The sequence below is a fragment of the Gossypium hirsutum genome, chromosome A06 (assembly GCF_007990345.1).
Source record: "Gossypium hirsutum isolate 1008001.06 chromosome A06, Gossypium_hirsutum_v2.1, whole genome shotgun sequence".
In the NCBI taxonomy this organism is placed as follows: Eukaryota; Viridiplantae; Streptophyta; class Magnoliopsida; order Malvales; family Malvaceae; genus Gossypium; species Gossypium hirsutum.
Genome location: NC_053429.1, coordinates 2,058,340 through 2,076,286, shown reverse-complemented (window position 1 = coordinate 2,076,286; position 17,947 = coordinate 2,058,340). Strand labels below are relative to the sequence as shown.

The 17,947-nt window shown below is 32.7% G+C and overlaps 1 protein-coding gene and 1 pseudogene across 1 annotated transcript; one reads left to right on the top strand and one right to left on the bottom strand.

Annotated features, from left to right (window-relative positions):
* Positions 1–8,253: 8,253 nt before the first annotated feature.
* LOC107941527 (uncharacterized) lies at positions 8,254–9,141 on the bottom strand. The gene has a single exon (XM_016875075.1). The coding sequence runs from the start codon at positions 9,139–9,141 to the stop codon at positions 8,254–8,256; it is 888 nt and encodes a 295-aa protein (XP_016730564.1).
* Positions 9,142–10,065: 924 nt separating this feature from the next.
* LOC107941530 (protein ENHANCED PSEUDOMONAS SUSCEPTIBILITY 1-like) lies at positions 10,066–14,637 on the top strand (annotated as a pseudogene).
* Positions 14,638–17,947: the final 3,310 nt, after the last annotated feature.

Below are 17,947 nucleotides of genomic sequence, written 5' to 3'. Positions count from 1 at the left end.
ACACAAATAAATTATATTCCATTATTTTTTTTCCGGCTAAATTATCAAAATAAATACTTTTATTTGTTTCAAGTTACATTTTAATAATTTATATTTAAAATTTGATATTTTAATCATTTTCATTAGTTTTTTGCTACTAAAAGGTCACTCTGACATAATAGTTAAAATGAGTTTTACATGCCGACATAAATATCTAACTATTGCATTTTAAACATTCATGTTCGCATGTAAAACTCATTTTAACTGCTACGTCGGACAGTTGTTTAGGAAGTAATAAATCTTAACAACAGAGTGACCATTTCGTAACAAAATGATAACATAAATAATTAAAATATAATATTTCAAACATAAATAATTAAAATATAAGTTGAAACAACCAAAAATCTTTATTTTTTTAAAATAAATATTGATTTTATTTATTGAAAAACATTTGGAAAGCATGCATGACATATAACTCCAACCTACCTTGAAAATCTGACAAATTAAAATAATAAATGAATGCTTTAGGAAGAAACCACTAACGTTCTTGTATAGAGAAACTTAACAACTAAAGAGACAAAAATTCTACCTACTAAAAGATTAGAAAACTTACCGGCCTACTATTATCTTCTCAAAAGCCGTCCCTTTAGGGGAAAATCTTCTCCTTTTTGTTTCCTTCTTGGTTTTAATAATACGCTTAATCAATATATTTTTATTATTTATTTTAATTAATTTTTAAAAAAAGTTATTTAATTTGACTTTTAATTGTTCATTTTTTATGTTTAGAGGTGACCGTTCGGTTAAATTGAGTTGAATCGAGTAAAAGAAATTCGTGTTAATCGAGTTGATGAGTTTTATTTTATTATCTTAATTCGATTTGAAATTTTTTTGAATCGAGTCAAGTGAAATGAAATTTGAATTGAATTGAATTGAGGGAAATTGTTCGAGTTAAATTAAAAAAATTAAATATTAATTTTTTTTGAAATTTTTATATTTTTAAAAAATATAAATTTTGAATTTTTATAAATATTTTAAAATCTAAAAATTATTTTGAATTATTTTGTATTTTTGTTGTGAGAGAGAGACCAATTTGCTCATTTTCAAACTTGATAAAGACCAAAAATGTATTTACACCAATCTGTTATTAGAATTGTAAAATTCAATACCTGTATTTTTATTTGATTTTAGGCTTATTTTTTTATCTGATTTTTGAATCATGAGATTCGAAACTATATTCAATATCTATATATTGATATTCATTATTTCTCTGGTTTAGGAGATAGGCTCAACCATCTCACTAAGTCATAATAGCATCAAATGAATTAGGATCCGTTGATTCAATGTTATGCGACGTGCAGTTGGAAGAATTGATATAATCTGCAATTATTGTAATCAATTTACCAAAGAACAAGTTGATGTGACTAATTGAATGAATGGTTAGATCTATCAAAGAAAATAGTAATCAAATTTAAATGCTTTGCGCAGTTGGGATTGTTGATTCGAGCCGGTGTTATTACCAAATAACAAGTTGATGTGACTAATTGAGTGGTGTCATTATCGTTTTGTTATAACTTGAATTTTTTTCTTCAAAAATTCGATACTTTAATAATCCATCATATTTTAGACTCTTCATACTTTCCGGTGCTAATAATCTCCAATTATTGAATTTTATTTTTATGATAAAATCTTAATTTTAATTGATATATAATTGTAACACTCATTAAATGATAATCGATTTAAAATAATATATGTTATTAATAATTAATATACTCTATTGTGTAATTCAAACCAATAAAAATTTTATTATACAACAAAAAAATATTATTGATATGATTTTATATATTATTTTAACTATATAATTCAAATGAGTAAAACTTTTATTATTTTTTAAAAAATATTTATTTAAATTCATTTTATTAATTAAATGAATATTACAAAATATTCTCGTTGATTCAAAAGTTCTTTCGACTCGTGCTTATATATATATTATAGATATATACACTTTTAAATATTTAATATAAGATACAAATTAAAATATAGGTAAACTACTAAAATAGTCACTCAAATTTTAATATATTTTTATGTTGGTCATTGGTTTTTTTTTTTTGTTCATTAGTCACTCCCATCAAGTCAATTTTGATTATAGTCATTCCGTCATTAAAATGTACTTAGTCACCAAACAGAATGTTGTTGTGATTTGGTATAATAAAAAATTTAATCCTAAATATTTATTCATTTTTTAATTTAGCCCTAATTTTAAAAACTTTAACAAATTTAACTCTTAATATTTATACATTTGAAAAATTAAAAAAATATATAAATATTAAAAAAAATTGACGATGATATCAAAGAAAATTGACAACAAATCTTCAGTGAAACTGGAAACGCCTCTACCACCTTGAATCAAAACTTTCACTTACCTAATTTGAGTTATTATTGATTACATTGGAGTCGGTCGCATTGTAATAAACAACTACAAGCGAGGAGATTAATAATTTAATTTGGGCTCTTTAATATTTACTAGGATATATTAGTATGGATGATTTAGACTTCGTTATGTTATTATTTATTTGTGTTAAATTTTAAGGTTGAAATTTGAGGTTTAAAATATATTTTAAGTAAGATTTTTAAAATTAAATTGGTGGTTAAATTGGTTGTGTCATTGGTTTGTACGATTCACTTAAATGAATTAGTAAAAAAAATTACGTCAATTCATTTTTAGCCTGGTTTATTCGGTTCGTATTAGTTCACGACTCAACTGACATAATGCCTCTCTCCAACTCGATACCCCAACTAATTTGGTCCGGTTCAAACAATCATGACTTAATCTTTACACTTTGTACATTTGGAATTTAGTCCTCCTACTTTTATTTTCAAGAATTTAATTCTTGTACTTTCTGGATTTAAAAATCTGCTTTCAAATTATATATATAATCACATAAAATTTTAATTGAAAAGTTAATTATATTAACTATTTGAATTAATTAATAATATTATAAAATATAAAGACTAAATTATATTAAAAATTAAGTATCAATTTAAACATATTAGAAGAATTAAAAATGAAAATAAACCATTATTATAAAATAAAATAAACAAGCATAATGAAGTATGATATGGGTCACATGATGTATATAAATATATATTTAAAATTTTAAAATATTTTAAAATTTCAAAAACAAAGAGAGCTTTCTTTATTTTCTTGAGAGATGCCAAAAATGCGGTCTAGAGAGCCCTAGAGGGGTCTTTAGAAATATATGGAAAAGGGATTTATTGGGTCGAGTTATTTTTATTATAATTGTATAATAATTTGTTCTTATGTTGTTTTAAAGTGACTTTTTTAAGATAAGTTTTCACGTATGAATTATAGAATTTGGGGCTTACTATATAGGTTTTAATTTGAAACTTTTTTGAGCAAATTTTGTTGTCCGATAGTATGGTATAGGAGTCAAGAATTGTATTGCAAAATTCTGCGAACTATCTTTCCCGTAAGTAAAAATTTGCCCCACCTTGTCGAAAAAATTAGCAAGCTTTAAAAATGATAGTCGTGATCATGAATTGGCAAACTGTTAGAAAACCGAAAGTCGTGATATTAAATCAACGAGCCATAAAAATGACAGTTGCGAGATTAAATCAAGCGAACTATTAGAAAACTGAAGGTTGCGATATTAAATCAGCGGACCGTAAAAATGATAGTTGCGAGATTAAAGCAAGTGAACTGTTAGAAAATCGAAGGTCACGATCTTAGATAAGCGGACCGTAAAAATGACAGTCACGAGATTAAATCAAGCAAACTGTTAGAAAATCGAAGGTTGCGATCTTAGATAAGCGGATCGTAAAAATGACAGTTGCAATATTAAATCAACAAATTATTAGAAAACCGATGGTCTCAATCTTAAATCAACAGACCATAAAAATGACTATCACGAGATTAAATCAAGCAATTGTTAAAAAACCGAAAGTCACGATATTAAATCAAATCAGTGGATCGTAAAGATGATAACTGCGATATTAAATAAAGTAAACTGTTATCTTAAATGAGCGAATTTACTATGCTGGAATTAAATCCTGTCCATAATTGCAATAATGTTTGTAAGTATGACATTATAACCTCAAAAAACTCACATGGTTGTCATTGCACATTTTGAGTCCAAGCAATCAATAGGGTATCTTTCAAAACCATATATGGAAAATGATTTAATCAACTTCAACTTTATGAGCCAAACCAAAATAAAATGGAAACAAAGCAGTAAGGTTGCTAGAAATTCACTCAAATTTTCTGTGTGGGAAGAAGCCTACCTTCAACAGCTACTTCTGCCATTTTCAATGGTTCAACTAATCTCATTAAAACAAAAGTTGTAATGTGAATCAAGTGATTTTGTTGGAACTTAGAAATCAGAAAGAAAAAAATTGATAGAAACTTGAGCTTGAAGGCTCGATGCTTGCTGTGCAGACAAGAAAATTTAGCTAAGAAGCTTGAGCTTATTGCTTGAGAAAAAACCAGAGAAAATGAAAAAGAAAATGTGTATTGTCATTAACTTCAAATTGAGGCATGATGCCATTTCATATATTAGTCAATAGGCTGATCAAAAAACAAACAAATTTCACCCTACAACTACCTACTACCACTAAGTTACCTTGAAACTTATAAAACATGACTTGTACACATAGGTAAGCTAATTTATCAATCTATCAGCACTTAATTACATCAAAACAATACCAATTAAGTTCATTTTCAACTAAGTAACAACACAAGTAATTGAAGTAACAAAATGAAACAGCAGCTTGAACTTTATCTGCAACTGCATGGTTCAGGTAGCTTCTCTACTTCATGGCTGCATGCAGGCCAACTTCAACAGATTTCAAACTAGCTAAAGTTGCCCATGTTGGTGATACATTCAAATTTTGTGGAGTAGTGGAACCTTTAAGTTTAGGGCATCATTCAAGGCATCTTCAACTTGGATAAAACTTATAAATAAGTCAAGAAAGATCACGAAGGACAAAAACTTTAAAATGGTGTTCGATCATGGACTGAAATATAAAGGCATTGAACTTCAAAAACCCCAAGAGGATAAGATCTGATATTTGAATTTGCATAGGCAAGAAGCATTCGTGAAAATTGAGTCAAAGAACCAACTACTAGGAATCTTGTGGGGATAGATAAATGCATATACATTACTACTTTAATAGCAGCAGGCAAATTGTTGGAATAAGGGCAGCAAAACAAGGCCAAAAAACAAAAGCAAAACAAAAGCAATTGAAGCAAAAATCAGAATGAAAGAGTTTGAATGAGATGAAAATCGAACAACAACACTAATTTCATTGATAAATTGAAAATATATGTGAGTTACATAACAATTGGACAGTTACCTAATGATGTAACTGCTCCTACTAATGTATAACAAATACAATCTTTGAATTACATACAAAAGTAAGCTGACATATCAACTATTACATCAAATTCAAATAAAAACTAATCCTACCAACTTTGATAACTAGTTACTAGTTACATGCCAACTTGAACAAGTTACAATTGAACCAAAATAAACAAAATGAATGAAACTAGTTGCTACACTCGGTTCAGACTAATGCTGGTCTGCTTGATGAGCTACTGCTGGTCACATGTTGCATTGCAGGCCAATGCTTAACACTCCTCATTGGACTGTATGCAACAAACACCAATTTGACTCCTCAAAGCTTTAAATTTTGTAGTACCGAGTAGCTTAGTCAAAATATCAGCCAATTTATTTTTTGAGCTACAATGAACAAGGCCGACTTCTTTTGATTGTTCTGTTTCTCGAACAAAATGAAATTTGATTTAGAAATGTTTGGTTTTACCTTGAAAAATTGGATTTTTGGCTATGGCAACTGCTGATTGGTTGTCGACCCTGATATTAGTGGCTTCACTTTGTTCTTCATTCAAGTCACTTAGAAGCTTTCTAAGCCAAATGGCTTGATCACAGCTACTGCGACTGCAATATACTCTGTTTCAGTTGTGGACTGAGCAACAGTTTGTTGCTTCTTTGAGCTCCAGCAGAAAACTCTTGAGCCAAGGGTAAAGAATTAACCAGAGGTGCTCTTCATGTCATCGACCAAGCCAGCCCAATCACTATCAGAGTATCCTATCAGCTTAAGCTCTTTTCCCTTCTCAAACTTAACTCTATAGCTCAAAGTTCCCTTGACATATCTGAGAATTCTCTTAGCAGCCTTAAAATGAATAATATCACAGTAGTGCATGAATCTTGATAAGAGACTAACACAAAACATAATATCAGGTCTAGTTACTGTTAAGTAAAGTAAGCAACTTACTAGGCTTCGATATTCCTTCTCATCAACCCTCTCTTAATTTCCACTACTAGTCAGCTTCTCTCCTTGAGCCACTGGTGTGTTGACTGTTTTGCAATTCAACATGCAAAATTTGTTGAGAATCTTCAAGGCAAAGGCATGTTGGCTAATGAAAATGCCTTGATCATATTGATTCACTTCCATACCAAGGAAGTATGTCATGACTCCCAAATCTGTCATTTCAGACACTTCTTGCATTTTCAGTTTGAATTCACTAATCAATTCATTTTTGCTTCTAGTCACAAGCAAATCATCCACATAGAGTGATACAATCAACAAAGTCTCATTTTCTGACCTTTTCACATAAAGTGTAGCTTCACTAACACTTTTCTCAAACCCGAGCCTAGACAGGTATGTGTCAACCTGTCATACCAGGCTCTTGGTGCATGCTTCAGGCCATACAGGGCCTTTTTCAGCTTATAAACCTTGTCATCTTCTCCTAGGACCTTAAATCCATCTGGTTGCTCAATGTAAATCTCCTTCTTGAGAAAACCATTAAGAAATGCTGACTTGACATCCAATTGGTGAACCCTCCATTGTTTCTGAGCAACTAAGGCAAACAGTAGCTTAATTGTATCAAGCCTTGCTACTAGTGCAAAAGTCTCCATGAAATCGATGCCATACTGTTGACTGTAGCTTTTTACCACAAGCCTTGCCTTGTTCTTGTTCAATGAGCCATCAGCATTATATTTGGCTCTAAACACCCATTTGACACCTATGATTTTCTTATAATCTGGTCTGTCCACTAAATCCCAAGTGTCATTCTTGTGGATCATTTAATTTAGCTTCCATAGCCTTCTTCCAACTCTTGTCCCTGGCAGCTTCTTCAAAATTTGAAGGTTCTATTATTGCAACATCACATCTTTGGTAGATGTCAGCAATAGTTATGGTGCCTCTCACAGAAGCATCATCAAAGTCTTCATTGCTGGGCTCATTTTCAACTGGTTCCAAGCTGTTGTCAAGTTGATCTTCTTCAATTAGCCTTGCATCTGCTCTATTCCAGCTCCAAACCTTCTCTTCATCAAACCTTACATCCCTACTCACTAAAATCTTCTTTGTTGAAGGATCAAACACCCTGTAGCTCTTTTTAGTACTGCTGTAGCCAACAAATATTCCTGGAACAACCTTTCTTTCAAGCTTGATTCTCTTTTCATGAGAGCATAACAGACACAACTAAACACTTTGAGGTGTGGAATTGTTGGCTTGAGTCCATGCCAGGCTTTAAAAGGTCTTTTCCTTCGCAGCATGTGTTGGCAGCTTATTGAGCAGGTACACTGAGGTATTGACAGCCTTAGCCCAAAATTTGCTTGGTAGCTTACTCTGAAATAGCAGACAGCTGGCCATATCAAGCACAGTCCTATTATTTCTTTCACATACTCCATTTTGTTAAGGAGTATAGACAGTTATGAGCTGATGATGAATCCCAGCTTGTTCACACAATTTTTGAAACCTTTCATATAGGTACTCAGTACCATTATCAGTTCTCAAAGCTTTGATCTTGCAACTTGACTAGTTCTCAGCTAGTGCCTTGAATTTGCTAAAGGCTTCAAACACTTCAGACTTCTACTTCAAGAAATAAACCCAACAAAACCTGGTCAAGTCATCTATAAACAGCACAAAATACCTGTTGTCATTCAAGGAAGGAGTCTTCATAGGCCCACAAACGTCAGAATGGACTAGCTCAAGTCTGTCTCGAGCCCTCCATGCCATGTTGATTGGAAAAGGTAACATAGATTGCTTTACAAGCTGGCAAACCTTACAAACATTGTCTTTGGCTTCAATTTTGGATATGTCATCAACTAAATTTAGCTTGTGCAGCAGATCAAGTGATCTAAAGTTGACATGGCCAAGCCTTTTGTGCCATAGGTCAGCATTATCAACAAGGCTGGTGTAAGCCTTTTTCTCAAGTTGATTTACATTAAGCATAAATCACTTGTCTGCCATTGCTACTGTGACAAGTTTTTGACCATAAGGGTCTTCAATAATATAAGAACCATTCTTAAAAGCCAATGAATACCCTTTTTCTACTAGCTGTCCAACACTAAGTAGATTCTGATCTATATTAGGTACAAAAAGTACATCAGAAATCACTTTGTTACCTGAATAAGTGTTGATCACCACATTGCCTCTGCCTTTGGCTTCAATTATGCTCCCATTGCCAATTTTAATTTTAGAGGAAAAGCTTCTGTCGAGGTCATTGATCAGCTTTTCATCAGCTGCCATATGGTGTGTACAGCCACTATCCACTAGCCAATCACATCTGACTTTGCTTGAGGATGCAAAAGAGGAGGCTGTGAAAACATGCTCCTCCTGAGCTTGAAAGTCTTCAGCAGCTTGAGCTTGCATTTGCTGCTGACCTTGTGCCTTCCCTTTGTTCTTGCACACCTTCTCAACATGGCCAAACTGTTTGCAGCTTTTGCACTGGATGTTTGGTCTATACCAACAATATTTCTCCAAATGTGTGGTCTTCTTGCAGTGAATGCATGGTGGGAACCTTTTCTTGCCTATATCTCTCCTTGGTTTCTCCCTTTTATCGAGCCAAGGTTTCTTCTCTTTCTGACTTGAACTTGAGCCTTCTTTGGTCTTTGCTTGGAAAGCTCCTTCAGGATGGTCTTCCTGCCTATTGGCTTTCATTTGCTCAAGTGCATATAAGGAGTTTATCAGCTCAGATAGTGAGATGGCTGACAAGTCTCTCGAGTCCTCAAGTGATGAAATTTTAGACTCAAACTTCTCAAGGAGAGTGGTGATGACTTTTTCAACAACTCTGCTCTCACTGAAGTCTTCTTCAAGGAGCCTTATACTATTGACAGTGGCCATGATCATGTCTGAGTACTGCTTTATAGTCTCAGACTCTTTTATCTTCAAATTTTCAAAATCTCTCCTGAGATTAATCAACTATTACTGCCCTGTTTTGTCTGAACCCATGAACTCCTCCTTTAACTTCTCCCATACTTGCTTAGGTGAATTGCAGGCCATTATCTTGGTAAAGATCACATCAAACACCCCACTCTGCAAGTAAGCCAATACTTTATGCTTCTTAGTACTCTCTTTACTATGTTGCCTTATTTGAGCAATCGTGGGATTTACCCTCAATGGAGGTGGTTCAGCATCATTCTCTACTACATTCGACAAATCTTGTGCCTGGAGATATGTCTTCATTTTTACCACCCAAATGTGATAATTTTCTCCAGAGAACACAGGTGGTGGAGGTGGAATAAAACTCATTTTGCTAAAACAAACTCAACAACTTCAATTTCTTCCTTCTCGAGCTTTTGTTTAGAGGCCCTCAAAGATGACAGGCTCTGATTACCATTTGTTGGAACAAGGGCAGCAAAACAAGGCCAAAAAACAAAAGCAAAACAAAAGGAACTGAAGCAAAAATCAGAATGGAAGAGTTTGAATGAGATGAAAACCGAACAACAACACTAATTTCATTGATAATTTGAAAATATATGTGAGTTACATAACAATTGGATAGTTACCTAATGATGTAACTGCTCCCACTAATGCATAACAAATACAACCTTTGAATTACATACAAAAGTAAGCTACATATCAGCTATTACATCAAATTCAAATCAAAACTAATCCTACCAACTTTGATAACTAGTTACTAGTTACATGCCAACTTGAACAAGTTACAATTGAACCAAAATAAACAAAATGAATGAAACTAGCTGCTGCACTCGGTTCAGACTGATGCTGGTCTGCTTGACGAGCTGCTGCTGATCACATGTTGCATTGCAGGCCAATGCTCAATACAAATCCCAGAAATCAAATACCTGCAGAAAATGAAATCCTTATACCCAAAAGTTGCAGATTACAATTACAACTCAGCTAGTATTTGCCATGTTATGTTGCTCTGTCTCTTTATTTTCTTGAAAATGTCCTTGTCCGATACCCGACATATAAGTATGGGATAGAACTTTAAAACATTGAACATACCTGTTTTCGACGCTCTACCCAAATTCAAGTAACATAGCTGCCAAGGATCAGAATACTTTTAGCCCTCAAATTGAGCAATACTATCATCAAGTATCCAACCAAAACTACCATACTGAACATAAATACCATATTAGCATTAAGTTTCAACTTTACTGCAACTTGATTTTGCAGTTTCCAAGCACTTGGCTTCAGTTGATTCCTCATTTTTTAAACACCAAATGTCCAAAATTGTAAACAATCAAGATTTACAAACATCTCGTTTTCCATTGCTTACCTTGAGATTCCACTTTAACTGACACGGATCATGTTCTAGCTTATATTTCTCCCTGCAGTGGATATTTATCATCCTATGCATACAAGCCAGAAATATGGGAAAAAAAAAACACACCTCACTTTCGATCTGCCTACTGTCATTCATCTTTTTTTTTTTTTTAATCTTCGAAAAAAGCTTGGGACTTGAGAGCTTAAGGTTTGTCTCAATCTCTATTTGTTCAGGTTTGTCTTCAATATTTGCAACTTCTCTTTTCTTTTTTCTTCAATTTATGATAATGTAATAATTGCTCATCGTGAAATATTTAGTGCTGATTAACCAGTATTGCTCATCTTTAACACTTTTGTATACCAGCTAAACTTTCAGTTTTGCATTTTTGAGCAACCAAAAGAAAGAAATGGATTCATCAACAGTTCGAATCATCTCAGAATGTTCTGTTACACCACAACATGTTTCTGAAGAATCAAAACAGCCCTTTTATCTCTCAACATGGGATCTTGTCATGCTTTCCGTACACTACATCCAAAAGGGTCTTCTTTTTACCAAACCAGCACCAGGGGATTATTGTGAACAAAACTTGATCAACAATGTCTTGGTGAGGCTTAAGCGATCCCTTTCCATCGCCCCCGTTCACTTGTATCCCTTAGCAGGTCGCTTTGCAACAAAAATAGAACAAAACCCAAAGTCTCATTTTGTCTGTGTCGATTGCAACAACAGCCCTGGAGCCAAACTTATACATGCCGCTGCTGATATGTCGGTGTCCGACATTGTTTCCCCTACTTATGTTCCGTTGGTTGTTCAATCGTTCTTTGACCATGATCGAGCAATCAACTATAAAGGTCATACCAGGCCTTTGTTATCGATTTAGGTCACCGAGTTGATAGTTGGGGTCTTCATAGGTTGTTCTATGAACCAAGCTATTGCCGATCGAGTCACTTTTTGGCATTTCTTCAACACATTGTCTGAAATATTTCAAGCACAAGGAGACACTAGTATAAAAATCTCAAGCTCCCCCGTGTTGGAGAGATGGTTTCCAGAGGGTAATAATGGCCCATTGCTTACCCTTCCTTTCACTCACCAAGATGAGTTCATCACCAGATTTGAAACAGCCCATGTTTTAGAGAGAATATTCCATTTCTGAGCCGAGTCCATTGCAAAGCTCAAAGAAAAGGCTAACACAGAATCTAACACCACCAAAATCTCCTCCTTTCAGTCTTTATCTGCATTTGTATGGCGGTCCATAACAAGAGCTCGTCGTTTACCATGTGAGATTGTTACTCGTTGCACATCGGCTATAAACAATAGGTCAAGACTTGAACCACCATTATCCCCTAATTACTTTGGGAACTCGTTTCAAACCGTAACAGCAATGACCACAGCTGGTGAACTGCTTGAACATGGTCTCGGTTTGCTTGGAAATTGAACCAAGCCGTGGTTAACCATACAGACGAATCAGTGCGTGGTTTTGTCAATGATTGGCTTCAATCACCTTTCGCTTACCAGAGTTCGCCAATTTTATATCCACGAAGTGTGATTATTGGAAGCTCGCCAAGGTTCAATATGTATGGAAACGAGTTTGGGTTAGGGAAAGCACTTACGCTTCGAAGTGGATATGGAATAAGTTTGATGGTAAAATTTCACCGTATCCAGGCCGTGAAGGAGAAGGGAGTGTTGACATCGAGATTTGCCTTCCACTATTTTCAATGAATGCTCTTGAATCAGATGAAGAGATCATGGCTGCTGTTTCTGCACCCATTTGATGCTGTTTATTCCGTGTTTCATGTTTTTGCTTTGGTTAAACCCCTGTTTTATGTTTAATGTTACCGAAATCGTTAAGTTAATGTTTGTTATTTTTAAATTCTGATATGATAAATATGATCATATATGTAATATTTTCTCAGCTTATTATTTTTACCTATTACTTATAAAAGAAAGTCAATTATGAATATAGTTTGGGTCAAGATTAAAATTTTAAAATTCGAAAATATAAAGACTAAGAAGGATCTAATTGGAGAATAAGAACTAAAACAATAACTTAAATATAACACAAGACTAATAACACAATTTAATGGAAAAAAAATTTAAAAATTTAAAAAGCATGAAAACTAAAATTAATCAATTCAAAAATTTTAAAAACTAGAATTGATCAAATTAAAATATAAATATTAAATCCAACATTTGGATATTATTAAAGAAATTTGGTTGAACGTTGACAATTGCACAAAACTAATCCATATAAAACATTGCAAATAGTCAAAATATCAAAAAGAAAGATAATACAATGAAAATCCATAAAAGAAATTAGTGCAGAGAAGAGAGGTGAAGTCGGTCCCCCAAAGTGCCGACTTTAGTTAATGTACCTAGCGTGCCTGTATGTATCAATGAAGGAAAGCACGCCTGCATAAAACAGTTAAGGGAAGTACATGAAGACTGAAAAATACAACTTTTTCGTGCATGCGTGAGAGGCTGGAAAAAGGCAGAGTTGAGATGATGAAACAAGGCAAAAAGGCTATTTGGATATGATGGAACAATGCAATGTATGAGTGAATAATAATAGCAAAGGTGGGAGAGGCTGAATATCGTGTATATATAGCAGACCAGAGCAAGTAGAGTAAGTTTATTCAGCTTCTTTCCATGAAGACTGTCATTTTCTTCCAGCTATTATCTTTTAAATATTATGCAATCTTCATCTCTCTTCTTCAATCTTTGTGAGTATACTTTCCATGACATTATAATGCATGTATTGATACATTAACATCTACTAAGTACTAGTGCTAAGTATACAATAGACCGTCTAGATTTTTTTTGAATATATTTATTTATTTATTTATTTATGACATTTTTAATAAATATTACTATTGAATATACATTAAAAATTTATATTTATTGAGGGGAGTGTGCTGATGGTATTACTAAGGGGGAGTTTTTCTTTTCCATGCTTGTTATTATTTGTTTTGTTTGTTCATGACGCTGTCTACATGTTATTGCTTTGTATGATTGATAAAACTTCAGTTTATGAAGATGCTTCTTCAATTGCAATTGCCCGAAGTTTTATTGGATTTTTGTCCAAAAACAGGGAGAGAATAAGTTGAGTTTGAGGGGGAGTTTTAACTTCTTGTTGCTGATGCTCGTGTTGCATTTCTTGCTTGAAGAATTCACTACATGGTTTTTCGGTTAAAAATGCCAAAGGGAAGATTGTTAAGGCAAGTTTTGAAAGTGGTTGATGGAAGTGCTCACTTCGGTTAACATTGCTCCAATCACACAATTTGTCTTATTTGTTGGCATGCTTAACTAAAATATTTTGATGATTTGATTGTCTCTTTGAAAGGATTTTGTGCAACCAATCTCATGTTTACCATTAGACAAGAGATTGAATAAGTAAATTTACTTTTAAAGAGTTCTTATGTGATCTACTTACCTTGTATACTACGATATGCAATCCAAGAATATATATGGAGTGACTTTATGATCTTTTGTATCCTTATATTCAGGACAATCAATTTGATGAGATTTGGGCAGATCATGATGGAGTAAAGCTTACTTTGTGAAGATGGATTTGTGTCATAAATATGGAAGGTTTGATCAACCTTGATAGAGGTTTTATTGTTGAGGCAAGTGTTTTTGAAGTGATGTCGAAGTGCTAGCAGAAGTGGCCACTGCAGTCAGGCACTTTGACAAACAACATAATTTTTCTTATTTGGACTTGGAAAACTTTTCAACCAAATCACTTGGGACCTGACTTAAATGATTTTGTAGATGTGTGTTGGCCCATATTTGAAGATCCATCTTGTGGAGCAACAAATTATTGAAGATTTGATCGAATTGGAGCAAACAATCAAATCCTTTGAAATATAGAGATTGGAACTGGACTACATTAAAGACATATCTCCAAGAATTTTACTTTACATTGGACTTTATTAATATATTGTATATTATTATTTAATAGAGATTGAATTGTAGTTGATCTCTAGTATATTAACAAGATTCGAACATATATAGATTTGATAGACTTATATAGGTTTATTTACAAGCATCTATCTATTCATTGAGGAACATATTTGTGAGTGCAATTGAAGTGTAAACAAGTTGTGTTTATAGTCTAAATTCTTAAAGGGAGACTTTAGAGGTGAGTGCTCTAGTCTTTATACACAAATGTGAGGTCTCTATACTTGGGGAATAATAGAGTGTAATTCATTTGTTGTATTGTGAATTAAAAATAGTGGAACTACTCATTTAGTTAGGCTATGCAAATGTAAGAAAACCAAACTACGTAAATAAACTCTTGTGCAAATGTAGGGAAGCCAAACTGCATAAATCAAAACTGTAGTAGCCATTGGAACCAAACACCTCCATTCAGCTTAAACAATTCAAGCAATTAACGACTTTAAGTCTAATTCATATACTTTAAATATGCTCTAAGCAAATTTCAAACTCGTTAACTAAATTGATTGCTAGCATAACGAAAAGAAACCATTAATACAATAACATATTTTGTAAATTCAATTAGAGAATATTTTATACAAGTATCCCTTTAAACTATATGAAGTAGCAAAAATATCTATCAAAGCCTTACCACCGACAAACAGGAAAAGTAAAACAGAAAACAAAGAAGAGGCATTCGTTGAGCATATATTTTTCCAACATGGGCTCACATGATTTGTTGTGGAACGAACCCTAATGATGAAAAGATTGATGAAAAGATTGCCACAGTGACCCACGAATACACAATTGCCATGTTGGTTTTCTTTATTGTCATATCCCATCAAAGGAAAGTTATAAAAGTAGAAAAAAAGGGAGGTTTTTTCAATATAAAAAAGAATGTGAGGAACAATGCTCATTATACGACATTAAATATGACTACAATTATCCATGTGTTATAAATCCTATTAATTAATTGTGTATGTCCAAAACTCCATAAAAAAACTCCAATCAATTTATGAGACAAAACTCCCATTAATTCGTGGGAATAAGTCTTCATTTACTATTATTTGTATTAATTGAATGAAAGGGGCTTGTAAATAGAGCCTTGTAAATAATCAAACAAAGAAAATACAAATTCTCTTATCTTTCGCTTGATTTTTTCTTGTTAGTTTCTTTGAAAAAAGTTCAGAATGTAGCCAGGGGACCGGGACCTAAAATAGAATATTTTTTATTTAGTTCCCATTAAAATTTATAAAAATTTAAATTAGTTTTGCCCCCTAAAAATAATAAAAATTTGATTTAATTCTTTAAAAATTTTAAAAATATAAATAAAAAAATATATTTTTACTATAATAAAATATACAATTTAATTTTGATCCTAAAATATTTTTCTAATTTCAACCTTGAAAAAGTAGTTATTAGTACATGCTCTTTCATTTAATCATACGTTATCAATGCAATTCTCAAAAAAAAAATTCTTAGTCGATTCTAAAATATAAAAGTAAAATGGAATAGAATTCTATGCACAGTTATTAATAAATTTGAAATCCACCTCCTTAACCATTAATAAATTTCAACTATAAGTTTTCAATATTAAATGGAATTTCCTCCCGTGTAAGCCCCGCTTATTGCAGAAGGTTGTACTGTTGATCCATTATGTTTATCTTGAATGCCATCGAGCTGTTGAGGTGTGGCACTATGCTGATATTTTGATCCAACACACTTCTGTTACTGCCCTTATTGAGCACTTTTTGACACACGCTGGGTCTGCCCTGATGGAGAGGGCACTTACTTTGTTGTCTACCTTGTGGTTCTTACGGAATCGATTTTGTTGGAAAAATGAACAATCTACTGCTTCACAGGTTGCAGCCTTTGCTGATCGATATTTGGAAGAATAGAGGGTAGCACAACGAACAATTGAATGTATCGTATCTGGTCCGCTGGCTCGAGCTGTTGTTGTGCAGCATTGGTCGAGACCGGCTGCTGGTTGGTTGAAGTGTAATACAGAGACGATATGTTTTCACGAGACTTGAAACATGGGTTTAGCGGCGCTGTTGCGTGATGATCATGGGGTGATTATACATGGGATGCAGTGTCAGATTGAGTACTTGGTCGAGCCCCGTATTGCAGAGGCTATATCTATCAAGGAAGCGTTATCGTGGCTCAAGGACCTGCGGAAAGGCTATATTATTCTAGAGTCATATTGCTTAGATGTTATAAATGCTTTGAATTTGCACACTGATTATCTTTCTGAGTTTGTTTTGACATGTGTCTTTCCAGTGGACTCGACGGACTGTAAATAGAGCAACTAACAATCTTGTTATGGTGGCCTCATCATTTGTAGCCCCTTTTCTTTTAATCGTATTTTAGATTGTATTTCAAGTATTTTGTCCTTTGATTTGAAAATGAGGGTCATGAAATCAGATGTACGAAGTAAACCTATCAAGAAAACAGGATATCATGAAGTGATTTAGACTTAATCAAATTATTCACTATAAAATTTGATATTTGTTATATAAAATTTCAAATTTGAGTTGTAAGAGATTTTTTTTTTAATTTGATTCAATTTAATATTGAGTTTAGTTAGGGGCTTAGTTAGGTGCCTAGGCCCTTAATAAAGTTGAAATTACGCTTTAACCTCTTAAAAAATGATAAAAATTTAATTTAATTATTTAAAAATTATAAAAATATAAAATATTAAAATAATAAAATTATAATTTTATTATCGTAAAAATTATAATTTAATTTTAATTCCTTTAAAAAAATTCTAACTTTACTCCTGAATTTAGTTAACATTTAATATAATTGCGAGAATTCAAAATTCTTAAAACAAGTAACACCAAAATGATTTTAGAAACAATAAAATTTAGATAAGAAGATAATCCATCGTCACTTATAAGATTTTCTCTCTCGATAATCCTATAAATTTTCCACGTCTTTTTCATGGAAACAAGCCAATATCTGCTTGAGTGATATAGGATTTGTTTCGTTGAACTTGATCATGGTGGGGGCTCTATGACCTACAATCATTGGTGTCCTTTTATCTTTTATTTAGGTACCATAATCATTGGTGTTTTTTTTATTATTGTATCATTATTAGGGTTGTATTTAGATCTAGAAATTATCAAAACATAATTAAAATATTATTCACAATTAAATTTGAGGTTGAATCTCAATGTTTGATCTATTAGTTATGATAAGTCCTACATATTATGTGATTGTAATGTGTATATAATAGTAATTTGCTTTTTATCAAGAGTGTATGAATTGTATAAAAGAAAAGTCAATTTAGAATTTAAATTTAAAAGGTTATGTCTTGGAGATGTAATGTCACAATAGATAGGCGAAAAATTCACCTCAACCTCTTCTTTATTTTCGTATCCTTTAATAGTGCTATGTGTGTTAGGAAGAAACCGAACAGCCGAAACAAAGCGAAAGCACAACCGGTGTTCTTTCTCACCCTATAACTAAAAAATTATGGCAAGC

What these genes read in the sequence shown, in the direction of transcription:
- LOC107941527 (XM_016875075.1), bottom strand. Translation starts at nt 9,141, where the DNA reads ATGGCCACTGTCAATAGTATAAGGCTCCTTGAAGAAGACTTCAGTGAG.